Source organism: Leptonychotes weddellii, chromosome 9 (genome assembly GCF_054177405.1).
Source record: "Leptonychotes weddellii isolate Sample4059 chromosome 9, ASM5417740v2, whole genome shotgun sequence".
Lineage (NCBI taxonomy): Eukaryota > Metazoa > Chordata > Mammalia > Carnivora > Phocidae > Leptonychotes > Leptonychotes weddellii.
This window is the reverse complement of record NC_138377.1, coordinates 122,820,857-122,837,515: the sequence shown is the minus strand read 5'-3', so window position 1 is coordinate 122,837,515 and position 16,659 is coordinate 122,820,857. Positions and strand designations below refer to the sequence as shown.

General features: G+C 41.9%; 1 protein-coding gene across 4 annotated transcripts in view; it reads right to left on the bottom strand.

Moving 5' to 3' along the window:
* The window catches only part of PDE8A (phosphodiesterase 8A), a 148,904-nt gene that overhangs the window by 74,713 nt on the left and 57,532 nt on the right, over positions 1-16,659 (bottom strand). For all 4 annotated transcript variants that reach the window (XM_081831735.1, XM_081831737.1, XM_081831734.1 and 1 more), the window contains exons 2-3: positions 2,663-2,719; positions 1-191 (exon numbers count right to left, since the gene is read on the bottom strand). In XM_081831735.1, coding sequence (XP_081687861.1) covers positions 1-191; positions 2,663-2,719 — 248 coding nt within the window. The remainder of the gene's footprint in view (positions 192-2,662; positions 2,720-16,659) is intronic.

Genomic DNA, 16,659 nt, shown 5'->3' with positions numbered 1-16,659 from the left:
CTGCACAGCGCCTCTGCGTCCAGCTGCCGGGGGTTTCTGTGGTCTATGATGATGATGTCATGATGTTTGTCCAGGAAACAGGCAAGAACAGCCTGAGCCTCCTTGGTAACTGTGCACTTAAACCCTGCTTTTTCACATGCCCTGCAGAATCCATTACACTGGTTATCTTCTTTGGTAAACACTAAAAGTACCTGAATCAAAAAAGTGTGAACACTTTTTTAAAAAAAAGTTTTAGAATGGTAATTTCTTAACATGCCACAGAAAACTCCCAAGTGTTTTCAAGGCAAGTACACAGATGTGAACATAATAATCTGTTGATAGAAATCCTCCTACACATAAGTCAGGGACATTATCACTCAGCTCCCCCAAATTAGTGCTATTTTATCTGCTCTTGTCTGGAAGTCCAAGTGCATGGGTCATATACTTATTCTTTTGCTAATAAGCTCACTGGCAGAACTCAACAAAAGCTTGATTAAGCATTTTATCTTAAAATTATTTAAATTACAACACACAAATACTTATTTTAGTTAATAGTAAGTTAACTAGACAAGTCCTTAGATGGCAAAAACTAAAACTATTTTAGTCAAACTTTTAGAATACTTAAGACTTTATTTTTTAAAAAGATTTTATTTATTTATTTCAGAGAGAGAGAGAGGGAGAGGGAGCATGAGTGGGGGGCAGAGGCAGAGGTAGAGGCAGAAGCAGACTCCCTCCTGAGCAGGGAGCCTGATGTGGGGCTCGATCCCAGGACCCCGAGATCATGACCTGAGCCGAAGGCAGATGCTTAACCGATTGAGCCACCAAGCTGTCCCAAATACTTAAAACTTTAAATAATGTATTAAATGTTTTGACTCAAGATTTTATGTAATTCCTCCAAGTTAAAAGAAATTACTTTGATGATAAGATTTCAAGCAGACCAAAATATAATACCTCATAACCAGCTAGGTAATCCCTCAACCTCCCTTCCCTCTGGAAACTACTAGATTGTTCTCTATAAGTCTGCTTCTGCTTTTTGTTGGTGGTGGTGGTTTATTTTTTTAGATTCTAAATGTAAGTTAAATCATATGATATTTGTCTTGGGGGAAAGTGATTTTTATTCTTTTTTTTTTTTTTAAAGATTTTTTTTATTATTTATTTATTTGAGAGAGAGAGAGCACATGAGAGGGGGGAGGATCAGAGCGAGAAGCAGACCCCTGCTGAGCAAGGAGCCCGATATGGGACTCGATCCCGGGACTCCAGGATCATGACCTGAGCCGAAGGCAGTCGCCTAACCAACTGAGCCACCCAGGCGCCCCAAGGGGGAAAGTGATTTTTAAAAGGTAAACTTCCAAGGGTGCCTGGGTGGCTCAGTCGGCTAAGCATCCGACTCTTGATTTTGGCTGAGGTCATGATCTCAGGGTTGTGAGATCCAGCCCCGCGTCGGGCTCCATGCCCCGCGCTGGGCCTGGAGCCTGCTTAAGATTCTCTCTCTCCCTCTCCCTCTGCCCCTCCCCAAAACCCCCTGACCCCTGCTCTCAAGTAAATAAATAAATAAATAAGGTAAACTTCCAGTCTCAAATATATACGACCCCGGGGTTACAAGGGATGGCAGGGGGAATATGGTTAACAATATGTAACAACATTATATGGTGACACATGGTAGCTAGAGATATAGTGATGGTCACTTCCTAATGTGTATAAATGTTGACTGACTCTGTTGTACGCCTGAAACCAATATAATATTGTAGGTCAACTGCATTTCAATAAAAATCGATAAAGTTCTCATTGACAGCAAATGACAAAATAAAGAAAACCGTCGGCTAAGCAACACAGGCACAGCGCCGGGCTCAAGGGGTGGCAGCTGGGCCCCTGGCCCAGGATGATGGCTCGCTGTCCCGGGGCCTGGCCTGGATCAGCTGAGGCCTGCATCTGCTGCCTCTCGCCTCTCCAGCCAGGCACCCCCCACCCCCACCCCCGGCCAGGTCTGGGTCAAAAGCGCACCGCTCCGTCCCTCCAGACCCAGATGGGTTCATGAGGGCAACGCTGGTAAGGTGGAGGGGGGCAGCCTGTGAGAAAGACTGCAAAGCTGACGGAGACCCTGTCCCCCAAGGCTTAGCTCCTCTAAGTTTCCCCAAGTGCACAACTACCACAAATGCACACTTCTGCCAGTCCTAACAGGAGACGTGGTTTGTGTGCAGGAAGCATCAAATAACTTTGGAGCTCAATTTCAGTAGCTGATGTCGTCTAATATTTTGGATTTGATCGCTTAAATATTTTCTGATAGAGCATATTCAGCAACACGGAAAAGACCATGCTTTTGCCTTTTTATACTGGAAAATTTCAAACCTACAGAAAAGCTGTGAGTGCAATGAACGTTAGTGGACCCTTCTTCTGTTTTCATCAATTGTTAAGATTGTGCTCCCTTTGCTCTCCCCCTCCCCCCCCACAATTATGCACATTCTTTTCTTTATTGCTGAACCTTTCAAAGTAGGGTGCACACACATGTGTGTCCAAGAAAAGTATATTCTCTTGTATAACTAGGGTACTATTATCAGCTTCAGGAATTTACCATTGATCCAATACTATTACCTAAAATAGAAAACTGTTTTCACTGTTAGGTCCTCTCCCTCCCCCTCTTTAAAGAAAATCAATATGTAAAAATTACAGTATGGCTTATTATTACCTGGAGTTGATGTGGATGAAATCTCATGGGGCCAAACTGCACATCAGCTACTGCTACCTGTAAGAAAAAGGTATGCTTAAAAAATATATATTTTTTAAAGATAAGCTCACTTTAAAATTTCTCTAATCAGTGCCACAGATGAAAGTGAGATTTTTACTCCAGAGAAAAATTACATAAATAGTTATTACACAGAATCCCAGGGATCTCCTTCTAACCCTCAGGAAAGGTGCAGAGTAGAGAGGGAGAAATAAAATGAATCTGATCCTGGCTCTGCTTTTCCTAGCTGTGTATGACTTTAAGTGAATTACTCAACCTTCCTCAGCCTTCTCACTTGTTACAAAGACAAATGAGTTTACAATATAAAGGGCCCCCCCAAACTAGACACTGAATGAACACTGATTCCTTCTATCTTTCTCCTGATGGACCATGAAGTCTTACTTCAAGAAGGGCACACACATAAGGAAATCCAGCAGTTAGAATCATGTGACATCAGAGCATTTTACAGAGGAGCACAATGTTTATCAATAATTGCTTATCTACTTGAGAACTCAGCACTAAAACGACACAGGTAAATACAATGTCACAACCAAATCCCAATGAGTAATAATAATCATAACACCAATGGAGGGGCTTAGCGTATACTGGGCGTCATCCTAATTGCTGAACGTGTGTTATCTTGCTCGATCTTTATAGTAACACAGAGAGGTTTACGGTTGGAAAACTGAGCTTCCAAGTACCTTGTTTAATGCCACAGAGTCAGCAAGTGGCAGCTGGGATTTCACTGCAAAGCCAGGGCCACTGGAAGGTGTGGGCAGTCTGTGCACTGCATAAGGGAGCCCAGGGGAGGAAGAATACGGGGCTGAAATACAGCCCTGAGTGATGGGTGCTGGCACTGAGTTGCTACCCAGAGGAGGAGACAAATTTCTGCAATTTTCCCAGAACCACTGTATGTACTGAAGGGATCCCCAGGCCTCTGGGTGGTGGTATGATTCCATGGCAAAAAAATCCTAGATCTATAAGCTTTCCCGCAAGATATTTCCTGACTGCCCACCTCCCACGTCTCCCTCAAGTAGCGATCTATCCCCAGTTAACAAATGAAACAAAGCTTGCTCAGTGATGGGGCAAGTCCATGTTTATTTCTCACTGCTAGAAGGTGATGCCTGCCAACTATGGGACACCAGCCTAGTTTCTGATCTGCTTTGTAACAATTTCATCTCTCAAAATCCTAAGAATGGGGGCCACTACTATTCCAGACCTAAGACTGAGGGGGACTCTGTGGCAGGGCGGGAGGCTGAGGAGAAGAGACCTCCCCCAGCACGATCTACCCCCCTGCACTGTGTAGCTGCAGGCCAGCCTCATAGCGAGGGGCGCAGCTGATGCCAAAGCCAGCAGTCCTGAGATGATCCAAGGAGGCCAGGAGAGTCTTCAAAGACAGGTCTGCTCTATACAATCATACGCTCACGGTGCACTCAGAAGGAAAGCAAGAGGCACTGAGACCAATCTGAACAAAGAGTTTCTGTCAGTTTTTACAAAGTTTAAAGGAATGAATGAAAGAAAGTACAAAGAAGGATATAAACCGACTGCTTGGAGAATGCAGCGGACCTACTCAGGAGAAAGAAGGAAGAAAATGACAGGAGAAAGAAAGAGAAGGAAAATCATTTCGCTAACTTTCTATAGCAGGGGGGACAGTTTCATAGGAGAAAGCAGAAGACTCATGAGCAGGAAGCCCACTGCTACTGCCCAAGATAAGGCAGGAGCGAGGCAGTACTTGGGTCGCCTACGTGAGTGGGGAGCGGTAGCCTCTGACAGAGGATACTTACGAAATTGGCTCTGAAGGGTCAAGTAGACAAAAAAGTCTCAAAGGAGAAAAAGAAATATTTATGACTAGTGTAAAAACATATAATATACTAGGTCACAGAGGAAACTTTAAAAACACATGGCTAAAAGTAAAAATGGTACCATTTTTATTCTTCAACCATAATGCCAACAAACCAGAAATTAAAAACATGAGCTTAAGCAAAATCAAGAAACACCACTGCCCTGAAAAATTTTTAAATATTAACTTGTAATCGCTGGGTCAGAGAGGGAAATGCAAATTATACCTACAGATTACCTGGAAAATAATAAAAATGAGAATACCATGTAATGAAACTTACGGGATACTGCTAAATTTTACTCAGAGGCAAGATTCATAGCCTTAAATCCTTCTGTCACCAAACAAGAATTAAATACACTTACCAAGCTTTCAAGTCACTAAGTTTGAGAAAGTCAACAGTACAAACTTAAGGAAACCAAGAGGAAAAAAAAATAAAGTTAAGGTTAATAATTAATAAAATTTAAAAATATGATAACGACTAGCACGTTTAAAAAAATACATATGTGTGTACACACACACATAGATGTATATATAGAGTTGATTACAAGCTGAGGGACAAGATAAAAGTATGAATGGCTCAGGGCAAAGCCTTATCCCTCCCAGGAAAACAACTCTGAGCACACGGTCCACACCAAAAGTGGGTGAAATAACTTTCACAGACAAAGGACAGTATAACTTTATGATCTCAACTTACAAAAATAACTCACCATTGCATTCATTTTAAGAAATAAAAGAAGCTATAGATTTTTAAAAAATTATTAATTTTGCCTCAGTATAATTTTAATATCATTTCAAAACAGTAATGTTTCAGCAACTGTATTTTACCACCGAACACTTATTTACTTAACTAGATTGCATTTTAACCTTACATCCTGTCTACGGGGTATATCCGGCTCTCAGGACCTCTGTCGAGCAGTGTCCCAGCAGAGCCGGACAACTACTTACCACTGCCCCCCCAAAATAACCACCACCAGGAAATCTGATGACATTACTCAGTGAGCGGACGTCAGCAGTGAGCCCTCAAAGAGTAAACAACTTCCCAACTGCTCTGGAAAAGGGGATCAGAACTATAGAATTCCTGCATTCTTCCTTTCTTTGTGTATGAAAATCAGAATCAAACTGACCTAATGTTTCAAGGTCACAGCCCTCTTAATAATTTGTTGTGCACATTAATATTTAAAAGAGAATAGTCCTCTTCAAGCTAAGTTTAATATCACAGCTTTGATTTAATCTTTCAGCTTCAAAAGCAATTGATATCTTTCGACAATACAGAAACAACACTATGTTCATGGATATTGGTAATTATACAAGTTGCTTAGTCTTCTGGATTTTTAGATATGTGTGATTAATACTGATTGTTAAAGAGAGATTGTAAGTAGTCTCTTTGTATTTTAATAAAGTAATATTTGTAAATATGGCTAACAGAAACACGAAATAAATTATTATTGAAACTTTGACAAACCACTATCAGATTTCTTTTGTTTGCCTAACTGACCTAACATTTAGAAGTGACACTAGAAGGCCAAACCAGGGTTATGAATCTTGATCATGGGTGGGGGTGGGAGAGAAAAGAGATACAGAATACCAATCTACCTAAAACTTCTGTTCCCCCAAACCAACATAGCCTATCCCTTGCCTGCTGTTTTTTTCTCTGTAGTTCTCAGTCATCATTTGCAAAACTCCATATTTTACTATTTATCTTCTTTACTGTCTGCCTCTCCCACTAAGAATGTAAGTTCTATGAAGGCAGGGATTTATATGCTTTATTCATTGCTGTATTTCCAATATCCAAAACAGTCCCTGGCACACAGTGGGCATTTAAGAAATATTTTTTTTTTAAAGATTTTATTTATTTATTTGAGAGAGAGAGAGAATGAGAGACAGAGAGCACGAGAGGGAAGAGGGTCAGAGGGAGAAGCAGACCCCTTGCTGAGCAGAGAGCCCGATGCAGGACTCGATCCTGGGACTCCAGGATCATGACCTGAGCCGAAGGCAGTCGTTTAACCAACTGAGCCACCCAGGCGCCCCCAAGAAATATTTTTGAATCGATGTTTACTCAACAGCTAATTTTGTTTAAAAGATTTTATTTATTTATTTGACAGAGACACAGCGAAAGAGGGAACACAAGCAGGGGGAGTGGGAGAGGGAGAAGCAGGCTTCCTGCTGAGCAGGGATCCTGATGTGGGGCTTGATCCCAGGACCCTGGGATCACGACCTAAGCCGAAAGCAGACGCTTAACCACTGAGCCACCCAGGCTCCCCTGATTAACTCCATTTTAATGATGAAGAAACTGAAGCTCAGAGCAGTGTGGTTCAACAGTTGGTAAAGGACAATGATGAGAACAAGACCCAATTCAGGGGGACTGAATTCCTGTGGTCTTTTTATGCTCCATTGGGAAAGGCCTAAAATCACCTGACCCTAACCTATATTTAGTGGAAATAAGACCAAGAACCTGGAAAGCAGCATTCACCCACTTGACAAATCTTTGTTGGGCACCCCTGGTACACGAACTGGTTTCCTAGGCATTCAACACCCAACAGAGAACTAGACAGACAGTATCTCTACCTATCAGGGGGAGATGTGATGGAGACTAACGGGGGTGCTGTTTTGAATCAGAGTCCAGGAAGGCCTCTGAGGCAGCAATGTGGAAGATGAGATCTGAATGAAAAGGCGGCAGCCATGCAAGGAATGGAAGAAGGAGCCCCAGGCAGAGGGAACAGGGGTGCATGGGACCTATGGTGGGAATGGGGGACATTCAAGGAAAGGAAGGGGAAGAGGGCAGGAGATGAGGTCATGGCTAGACAGGGGCAGTAAGATGCAGAGCTTTCTAAGCCAGGACAAGAAACTTGAGTTTTATCCTAAATTTCATCAAAAGCCACTAAAGAATTTTATACAAGAAAGTGATAGGATCTAATTTTTATTTTTTAAAATAGATCCCCTTTATATTTTAAATGGATCCCCGGTGGGGAATGTACAGTGGGACGTGACAGCAGAGGCAAGGAGACCACTGAGGAAGCTTCCATAGCAGTCCAAGTGAGAGACGATGGCCCTATGGCCCAGGAATTGCCATGGAGACAAGCAGATGGCTTTGGGGCATTTTGGAGGCAGGGTGATCAAGACTTGCTGATGGACAGGACATAATCAAATCTACTGGTTCCTAGACCAGAGTTCTGATATCTGACTTACAGTTTTATTTAGGTGTTCATGGAAATTTGGGGTTCTGCAAGGCATCCTGGTAGAGGCTGGTATGGGTCTGTTTGGTTCTTTCCAGATCCACCCACAAGATGGCACCAAGATCTACCCCACGGCAAAGCTCCTAACTGTTCTCCCAGGTCCTTCTCTCTGAGCAGGCCAAATGTTCCACATCCATCCCCATTGTCCGCCTCTCTTTTTTCTCTCTTTACCTGCTCCTAATTGTCCCTTCGGTCAATTTAAACAGCAAATATTTACAAGGAGACTTTTATATGTTTTCCCAACCGAACGTCAAAATCAAGTCACATGCTTGGGTAAAACTGTTCAGGTCCTTTTTTCCCCAAACCCATAGTGTCGAGCAGAAAATGGTGTCTGGGTTAAATGCACTATTTAAAGAGTTTAACACAATGCCTGACTGTGAGCAAACGCCCAATAAATTCTAAAGTATCTACAGAAAAGATTTTCCAAGAAGCTTTTGCTATAAAACTATAACTTTACACACGCACATATACACACTTTTTAAAAAAAAAAAAAACCATACACACTTTAAGGCATTTTTAAAACCATATTTTTCCAAAGAGCTATTTCTTTCAGAGCACAAAGGTAATCTCTAATAAGAACCATTCACTTCATGATACCTTGAAATATGTGTAAAAAATAGGACCTAGTTCTTAAATATCATATTAATGTATTTGGTACAAGGGACAAATAAAGGTTTTCCTGAAACCCTGGAAGAAGACTGCCTCTAAAAGGTGGTAAGAAAATCGATCCATAAAAAATGAGAATGGCTGGGGTGCTGGGTGGCTCAGTCGTTAAGCGTCTGCCTTTGGCTCAGGTCATGATTCCAGGTCCTGGGATTGAGCCCCGCATCGGGCTCCCGGCTTAGCAGGAAGCCTGCTTCTCCTTCTCCCACTCCCCCTGCTTGTGTTCCTGCTTTCATTCTCTCTCTCTGTCAAATAAATAAATAAAATCTTAAAAAAAAAAAAAAATGAGAATGGCCAATCGTAGGATAACCCAACCCTAAGCTTCTCTTAAATGTGTCACTGAAATTTAAGAATCCTCAAATCCCAACTGCAGAAATCTGAGGTATGACATAACTAGAACCTACCTCTCCTCAATCCCTCAAAAAAGAGGCAACTGCTCACCATGTATCGTCCCGTCAGAACAAGGAGGGTCTACAGGCTGCCGGGGGAGGGGAGCCGGAGGCTGAGAACTCAGGGCTATTCATTCGGTTCCCTCCAGGAAAAAACTGAATCCAGCAGGTATAGATGATCTGGATATTGAAAAGAAATATTCCTAGCTATAAATGAACAAACGAGCATCTTGCCTCACTCTGGGAGGAGTCTATTCCAGGCCTATGTATGCCTACTGCGCATGTTTAGGTCACACACCGCACACTTGGGACGGCAGGGAGCCTTGCTCAGGAGGTTCGACGGCTGCCTGCCTGCCAACTGCCCGCTGCTAGCATCCCGACTGTGAACGCCAGCCCAGGCTGGACTGGGTCAGCTCATGAACCTCACTGAGAACCAAAGGGACTACACTAAGAATGACAACCCACACGATAGAATAAATGATCCAGAATCACCCACACGGTTCCCGCAACCAGGATTCCGGAGATTGGACAGATGGGAGTTTAAACTCTGACCTTTCTCCCCTGAAAACCTGTGTGTCTTCAGGCAAACTTCCTCACTTTGCTGAGCCTGGCCTAGAGAACAGTGATAGTCAAGATTCGGTGAGTAACAGACACGCAGCTCTGCAGGGCACCTGGCGTGCGGTTACGGTGCCCTAATGTGTAGCCATTATCACCAGTGGAAGGAGATGCACAAGCATTCACAGTGCCCCTGCTTTAGTTCTAGAGCAATGAGGAAATTCTTGCCAGGTGTGGAGGCTCCACACATAAGTTTTGGCAGAAAGTGGGTTTCCAGACTGAATGTGATTTGAGAGACTGTACCAGAGTCAAACTGCTCATCCCAACCTCCTTCCTGCGTTAAACGGTCAGACCCTCTGAATGCAGTCCACAACCTGAGGTTCTATTGTTGAAACCATCTCTTTTATGAGCCCTGTTTTATAAGGGCTACCCAAGTAGTCTCACTGACCTACACTGTTTTTCATAAATAACACCGATTTCTTTAAAGCTTCTTTTTGGAATACTTTCGCTACTAATTATGTCTAATTCTAAATTTCAAATAACCAGCTCTGAAAAATCAAGGAAGAAGTTGTTTCTTATGTCCCAAGGAAAATTCGTTTGGGTTTGAAAGGAGAAAGCACAGGGGAGAGAGGGAAGTATACAGCGGAGGTACGAACAACATCAACAGAGAGTACGAAGAACCCCTGAGGCAGAGGAGGCCTTGGATCCAGAAGATTAGGGACGCGGACTGGAGCCTTGGTCCCAAGCTTTGGATAACGACTGCCTCCCCATTCTTCAAAAGCAGCAGCAGCAGCAGCAACAGCCAGGCCAGAGGTTTTCTCGGGAGGATGCATTCTCCCAGGGCTGCTGCTTCCTAAGGGTTTTAGGGCAAAATCTTGACCAGAAGCTATCCGGTATTTATATAGGAAAAATGTATATTTACATTCTCCAAACTAAATACATTTTTTTTTAAAGATTTTATTTATTTATTTGACAGAGAGAGAGATAGCGAGAGGGAACACAAGCAGCGGGAGTGGGAGAGGGAGAGCAGGCTCCCCGCAGAGCAGGGAGCCCGATGCGGGACTCGATCCCAGGACCCTGGGATCATGACCTGAGCCGAAGGCAGACGCTTAACCAACTGGGCCACCCAGGCGCCCCAAACTAAATACATTTTTAAGACTATTTTTTTTACAGAGCAGTTATAGGTTTACATCAAAACTAAAAAGCAGGTACAGAGATTTCCCTTATGTCCCTTACCGTCATACACATATAGCCCTCCCCGTCATTACTCACAAGAATGGTACATTTTTTACAAAGATGAACCACACAAACACATCCTAATCATCTCAAATCCTTATTTTACCTTAATCTTCACTCTTGGCGCTGTACACTCTATGGATTTGAACAAATGTATAATTACACGTATCCATCATTGTATTTTTCACTACCCTAAAAATCCTCCATGTTCTGCCTGATCATCTCCTCCCACCCCTGGTAACCACTTATCTTTTTATTGTCTCTAGTTTTGCTTTTTTCCAGACTGTCCTATAGTTGGAATCATCCAAGTATGGAGTCTTTTCATACTGGCTTCTTCCCCTAAGTAAATGCAGTTAAGGTTCTTCCACATCTTCCATGGCTTAATAATTAGTTCATTTCGTTCCAGTGCTGCATAATATTCCATTGTCTGGATGTATCAGTTCATCCATTCACCACTAAAGGTCATCTTGGTGGCTTCTAAGTTTGGGCAATTATGGATGAAGCTGCTATAAACATCCTTCTGTAGGTTTTTGTGTAGGTTTTTCAACTGTTTTGAGTAAATATGAAAGAGAGAAATGGCTAGGTCGTATGATAAAGTATGTTTAGTTTTGTAAGAAACTACCAAAATGTCTTCCAAAGGGGTCATGCCATTCTGTATTCCTCCCGCACTATATGAGGGTTCCTGTTGCTCCATCCTCACGAGCATTTGGTGTTAGTGCTCAGATTTTGGCCATCTAAATAGGTAAGTAGTGGCATCTTGCTATCTTGTTTTAATTTGCATTTCTCTGATGATATATGATGTGGAACATCTTTTCATACATTTATTTGCCATCTGTAGATCTTTGGTGAGATATCTGCTAAAATCTTTAGCCCATTTTTTTTTTAAGATTTTATTTATTTATTTGACAGAGCGAGAGCACAAGCAGGGGGAGCGGCAGAGGGAGAGAGAGGGGCAGACTCCCCGCTGAGTGGTAGTTGTTGGGGTTGTTTTCTTACTGTTAAGTTTTTAATATGTATATTCTGGGCAACAGTCCTTTATCAGATCTTTTGCAAATATTTTCTCCCATTTTGTGGCTTATCTTTTAAAGTTCTTAATAGTGTCATTCATAGAGCAGAAGTTTTTAATTTTAGTGAAGTTCATCTTATCACTTTTTTTCTTAAGATTTGAGAGACAGAGATAGTGAGAGACACAGAGATAGTGAGAGAGGGCACAAGTGGGGAGGAGAGGGAGAAGCAGTCTCCCCACTGAGCAGGGAGCCCGATGCGGGGCTCACAACCCGAGCCAAAGACAGATGCTTAACCGACTGAGCCACCCAGGTGCCCCTGTTTCTTTTATTGGGTATCTGTTGGTTGTATCTAAAAAGGCATCGTGACACCCGAGGTCATCTAGGTTTTCTCCTATGTTATTCTCTAGAAGTTTCATAGTTTTGCATTTTACTTTTAGGTCTACAATTCCCTTTGAGTTGGTTTTTGTGAAGAGTGTAAGGTCTGCAACTAAATTCATTATTTTGCTTGTTGATGTCCAATTGTTCTGGCACCATATGTTGAAGAGACTATCTTTGCTCCACTGTCAAAGATCAGGTGACTGTATTTACATGGGTCTATTTCTGGGCTCTCTTTTCTGTTCCATTGATCTATTTGTCTCTTTTACCAAAACCCTAATGTCTCAATTACTGTAACTTTATAGTACATCTTGAAGTTGGGAACTGTCAGACACAAAGCTTTCTTCCTCTCCCTTAATACTTAATACTTGTGCCTCTCCATGTAAGTTAGAATCAGTGTATCAATATCCATAAAGTAACTTGTTGGAACTCTGACTGGGATTGCCTTGAATCTATGTATCAAGTTGGAAAGAACTGACATCTTCACAATATTGAGTCTTCATATCCACAAATACGGAATGTCTCTCCCTTTATTTAGTTCTTCGATGTTGTCCATCAGAGTTTTGTGGTTTTCCTCATATAGATTATGTACACACTTTATTAGAATTATACTAATAAATATTTTGTTCCTTTTTCGGGGTACAATTGTAAATGATATTGTGTTTTTATTTATTTTTTTAAGTAGGCTCCACACCCTACATGGGGCTTGAACTCACAACCTTGAGATCAAGAGTCACATGCTCTACTGACTGAGCCAGCCAGGCACTCCCAATATTGTGCTCTTAATTTCAAATTCTACTTGCTCATTGTTAGTATACAGGAAAGCAATGATTTAAAAAAAAAAAAAAAAGATTTTATTTGAGAAACAGAGATAGAGCACGAGCAGGGAAGAGAGTGAGAAGCAGGCTCAGCAGGGAGCCTGACGCAGGGCTCGATCCCAGGACCCTGGGATCATGACCTGAGCCAAAGGCAGACACTTAACCGACTGAGCTACCCAGGGACCCCAAGCAATGACTTTTATGTATTAACCTTGTATACTGCAACCTTGCTATAATCACTTATGAATTCTGTCAATTGTTAGTTTTTCTGTCAATTATTTTAGACTTTCCACATAAATGATGATGTCATCTGTAAACAAAAACAGTTTTAGGTCTTTCAACTGTACACCTTTTATTTCCTTTTCTTGTCTCATTGCATTAGCAGGAATTTCCAGTATGATGTTGGAAAGGAGTGGTGAGAGGGGGCACATCACTGCCCTACACCTGATCTTGGCAAGAAAGCTTCAAGTTTTTCATCATTAAGTATGATGTTAGCTGCAGGCTTATTGTAGATATTCTTTACCAAGTTGAGGAAGTTCCCTTCTCTTCCTAATTTACTGAGAGTTTTTATCATGAAAGGGTTTTGGATTCTCTCAAATGTTTTTTCTGCATTTACTGATATGATCATGTGATTTTTCCTTTTTAGGCTGTTGATGTGATAGATTACACTAACAGATTTTTTTTTTTTTTAAGATTTTATTTATTTATTTGACAGAGAGAGACACAGCGAAGAGAGGGAACAGAAGCAGCGGGAGTAGGAAAGGGAGAAACAGGCTTCCCGCTGAGCAGGGAGCCCGATGCGGGGCTCAATCCCAGGACCCTGGGATCATGACCTGAGCCGAAGGCAGATGCTTAACGACTGAGCCACCCAGGTGCCCCATTAACAGATTTTCTAATGTCGAACCACCAGCCTTGCTTACCTGGGATAGAGCTCACTTGGTGTGGCATATAATTCTTTTTATACTTTTTAAATTTGATTTACTAGTAATTTGTTGGGAATTTTTACATCTATGTTCATGAGACATACTGGTCTGTAGTTTTCTTTTCTTGTAATGTCTTTTATCTGGTTTTGGTATTAAGGTAATGCTGGCTTCACAGAATGAGTCAGGAGGTATTCCCTCTGCTTCTACCTTCTGAAAGAGACTGTAGAGAGTTAGTATAATTTCTTCCTTAAATGTCTGGCAGAATTCACCACTGAAGCCATATAGGCCTGGTACTTTGTTTTGGAAGGTTATTAATTACTGGCTTAATTTCTTCAATAGATTTGGCCTATTCAGATCATCAAGTTCTTGTATGAGTTTTGACAGTTTGTGTCTTTCAAGGAATTGGTCCATTTCATTAGGTTATCAAATATGTGGGCACAGAATTGTTTATAATATTAACCTTTTAACTTCCATGGAATTTGTAATGAAGTTCCTTCTTTCATTGCTGATACTAAGAATTAGTATCTGCTCTCTTTTTTAGCTAGCCTGGCTGGAGGCTTATCGATTTTATTGATCTTCTCAAAGAACTAGCTTTTGGCTTCATTAATTTTTCTCTGTTGATTTCCTGTTTTTGATTTCACTAATTTCTGCTTTAATTCCATTATTTCTTTTCTTCTGCTTACTTTGGATTTAATTTGCTCTTTTTTCCCCAAGTCTCCTAAGGTGGTAACTTAGATTACTAATTTTAGATCACTCTTTTTAAGTTATGCATTCTAAGCAGTGCTTTTGTTGCATCTCACAACTCTTGGTAAGTTGTGTTTAATTTTCATTATTTCAAAATATTTTAAAATTTCTTTTGAAATTTCTTCTTTGACCCATCTATATTTAGAAGTGTGTTGTTTAATCTCCATATATTTGAGGATTTTTCAGTTATCTTTGTTATTGATTTCTAGTTTATTTCCATTGTGGTCTAAAAGTAGACATTGGGGTGCCTGGGTAGCTCAGTCGCTAAGTGTCTGCCTTCGGCTCAGGTCGTGATCCCAGGGTCCTGAGATCGAGTCCCACATTGGGCTCCCTGCTCTGCAGAAAGCCTGCTCCTCCCTCTCCCACTCGCCCTGCTTGTGTTCCCCCTCTCTCGCTGTGTCTATCAAATAAATAAATAAAATCTTAAAAAAATAAAAGCAGACATTGCATGATTTCTATTCTTTCAAATTTATTCAAGTGTTATGGCCCAGAATGTGGTCTACCTTGGTGAATGTTCTACAGGAGCTTGAGAGGGCAGGGGAACATGTGCACTTTACTATTAGATGATGTAGTCTATAGATGTCAATTATATCCAGTTGATTGATGGTGGTGTTGCATTCCATCATGTCCTTACTGGCTCTCTGCTTGCTGGATAGGTCCATTTCTGAAAGGTCTTGAGGTCCCCTACCATGATAGTGAACTCATCTACTTCTCCTTGCAGTTCTGTTGGGTTTTGTCTCACACAGTTTGATGTTCTGTTGTTGGGTGCATACACATAAAGGATTGTTATGTCTTCTTGGAGAGCTGACTTCTTTATCATCATGCGGTGTCCTTCTATATCCCTGATCACTTCCCTTACTTTGAAGTCTGCTCTGTCTGAAATTAATAGAGCTACGCTTGCTTGTTTTTAGTGTTAGCACGGCATGTCTTTAACCATTTACTTTTATTGTAGATGTCTTTTTTTTTTTTTAAGATTTATTTGAGAGAGAGAGAGAGCGTGCGAGCGTGCATGGGCGCAAGCAGGGGGAAGGGGCAGAGAGAGAGAGGGAGACAAGCAGACTCCCCGCTGAGCCCAGAGCTGATGGGGGTGGTGGATCCCAGGACCCTAAGATCGTGCCCTAAGCCAATATCAAGGGTCTGATGCTTAACCGGCTGAGCCACCCAGGTGCCCCATGTGTCTTTATATTTAAAGTGAGTTTCTTGTCGACAACACATTTTCTTTCGGTATTTACTGTGCCAATCGTGTCAAGCTCCTGGAGGCAAACTTCAAAATACTGTGGGCCCCCCACCCCATACCACAGTCCCTCAGAACATTCTAATTCTCTCAGAGTTATCCGCACTGAGCCTCCAGCAATGGCCAATTAAAGTTCAGGTTTCCCTATGCCAGCACTCCTGAATGACTTTTGCTCTGAGTCTCTGGTAAGCAGTGTATCCCCGCATTCACCTGGCTCTCCCATCTTGGGGGCACTGTGTCTTCCCTCATGGATTTAAGAGTTGTTGATTCTTCAGTCTCTTCAGCTTTTTACTTATTGTTAGGACAGAGTTGATTTCTAAGCTCCTTGTGCACAGAACTAGAAAGTAGAAGTCTAATACATTTTTAACAAAATGATGTGCAGGAAGTCTCAAATTACACTCCAAATACACTTGTTAGAACAGCAAGTAGTCATAATTGCATAAGCACTTTGGAAAGCATGGAGTGTCAAAGGTGACGTGCAGCTCCCAAAGCTGCTGGTGCAGAGAGGGCATCCTAGCACCATCCTCCATGGGGCCACTGCCTTCCTTTGGAAGTTACAGGAAGGCAGGCAAACTGTTCTTATTAGTGCATTCTAAGCAACAACTTGTTTCCTCCCCTAGCCCCATAAAAAATAAGATTTTTAATTTCCAAGTCTTTTTGAGAAAGCAAAATTAATGCAACGCAAATTGGAACATCTAAGTCATAAATCTAACAAGCCAAGGTAATTTTGTTACATAAATTAACCCATTTATTACAGGCTAGCAATGTTTCAAATGGCGGAGCTTCTGCTGGCCTTTCAACTCCTTCAGTCGTCCGACGGCGGACTTTACCGGGACGGCGGAAGTGGTGTGGTCGGTCCAGGCGCCACCGTTGACGGTTTTCAGGCAGGAACAACAGTGCCAGATCCCCACAGCTCATCTTCTCATTGTGGTTTTGCCACAGAA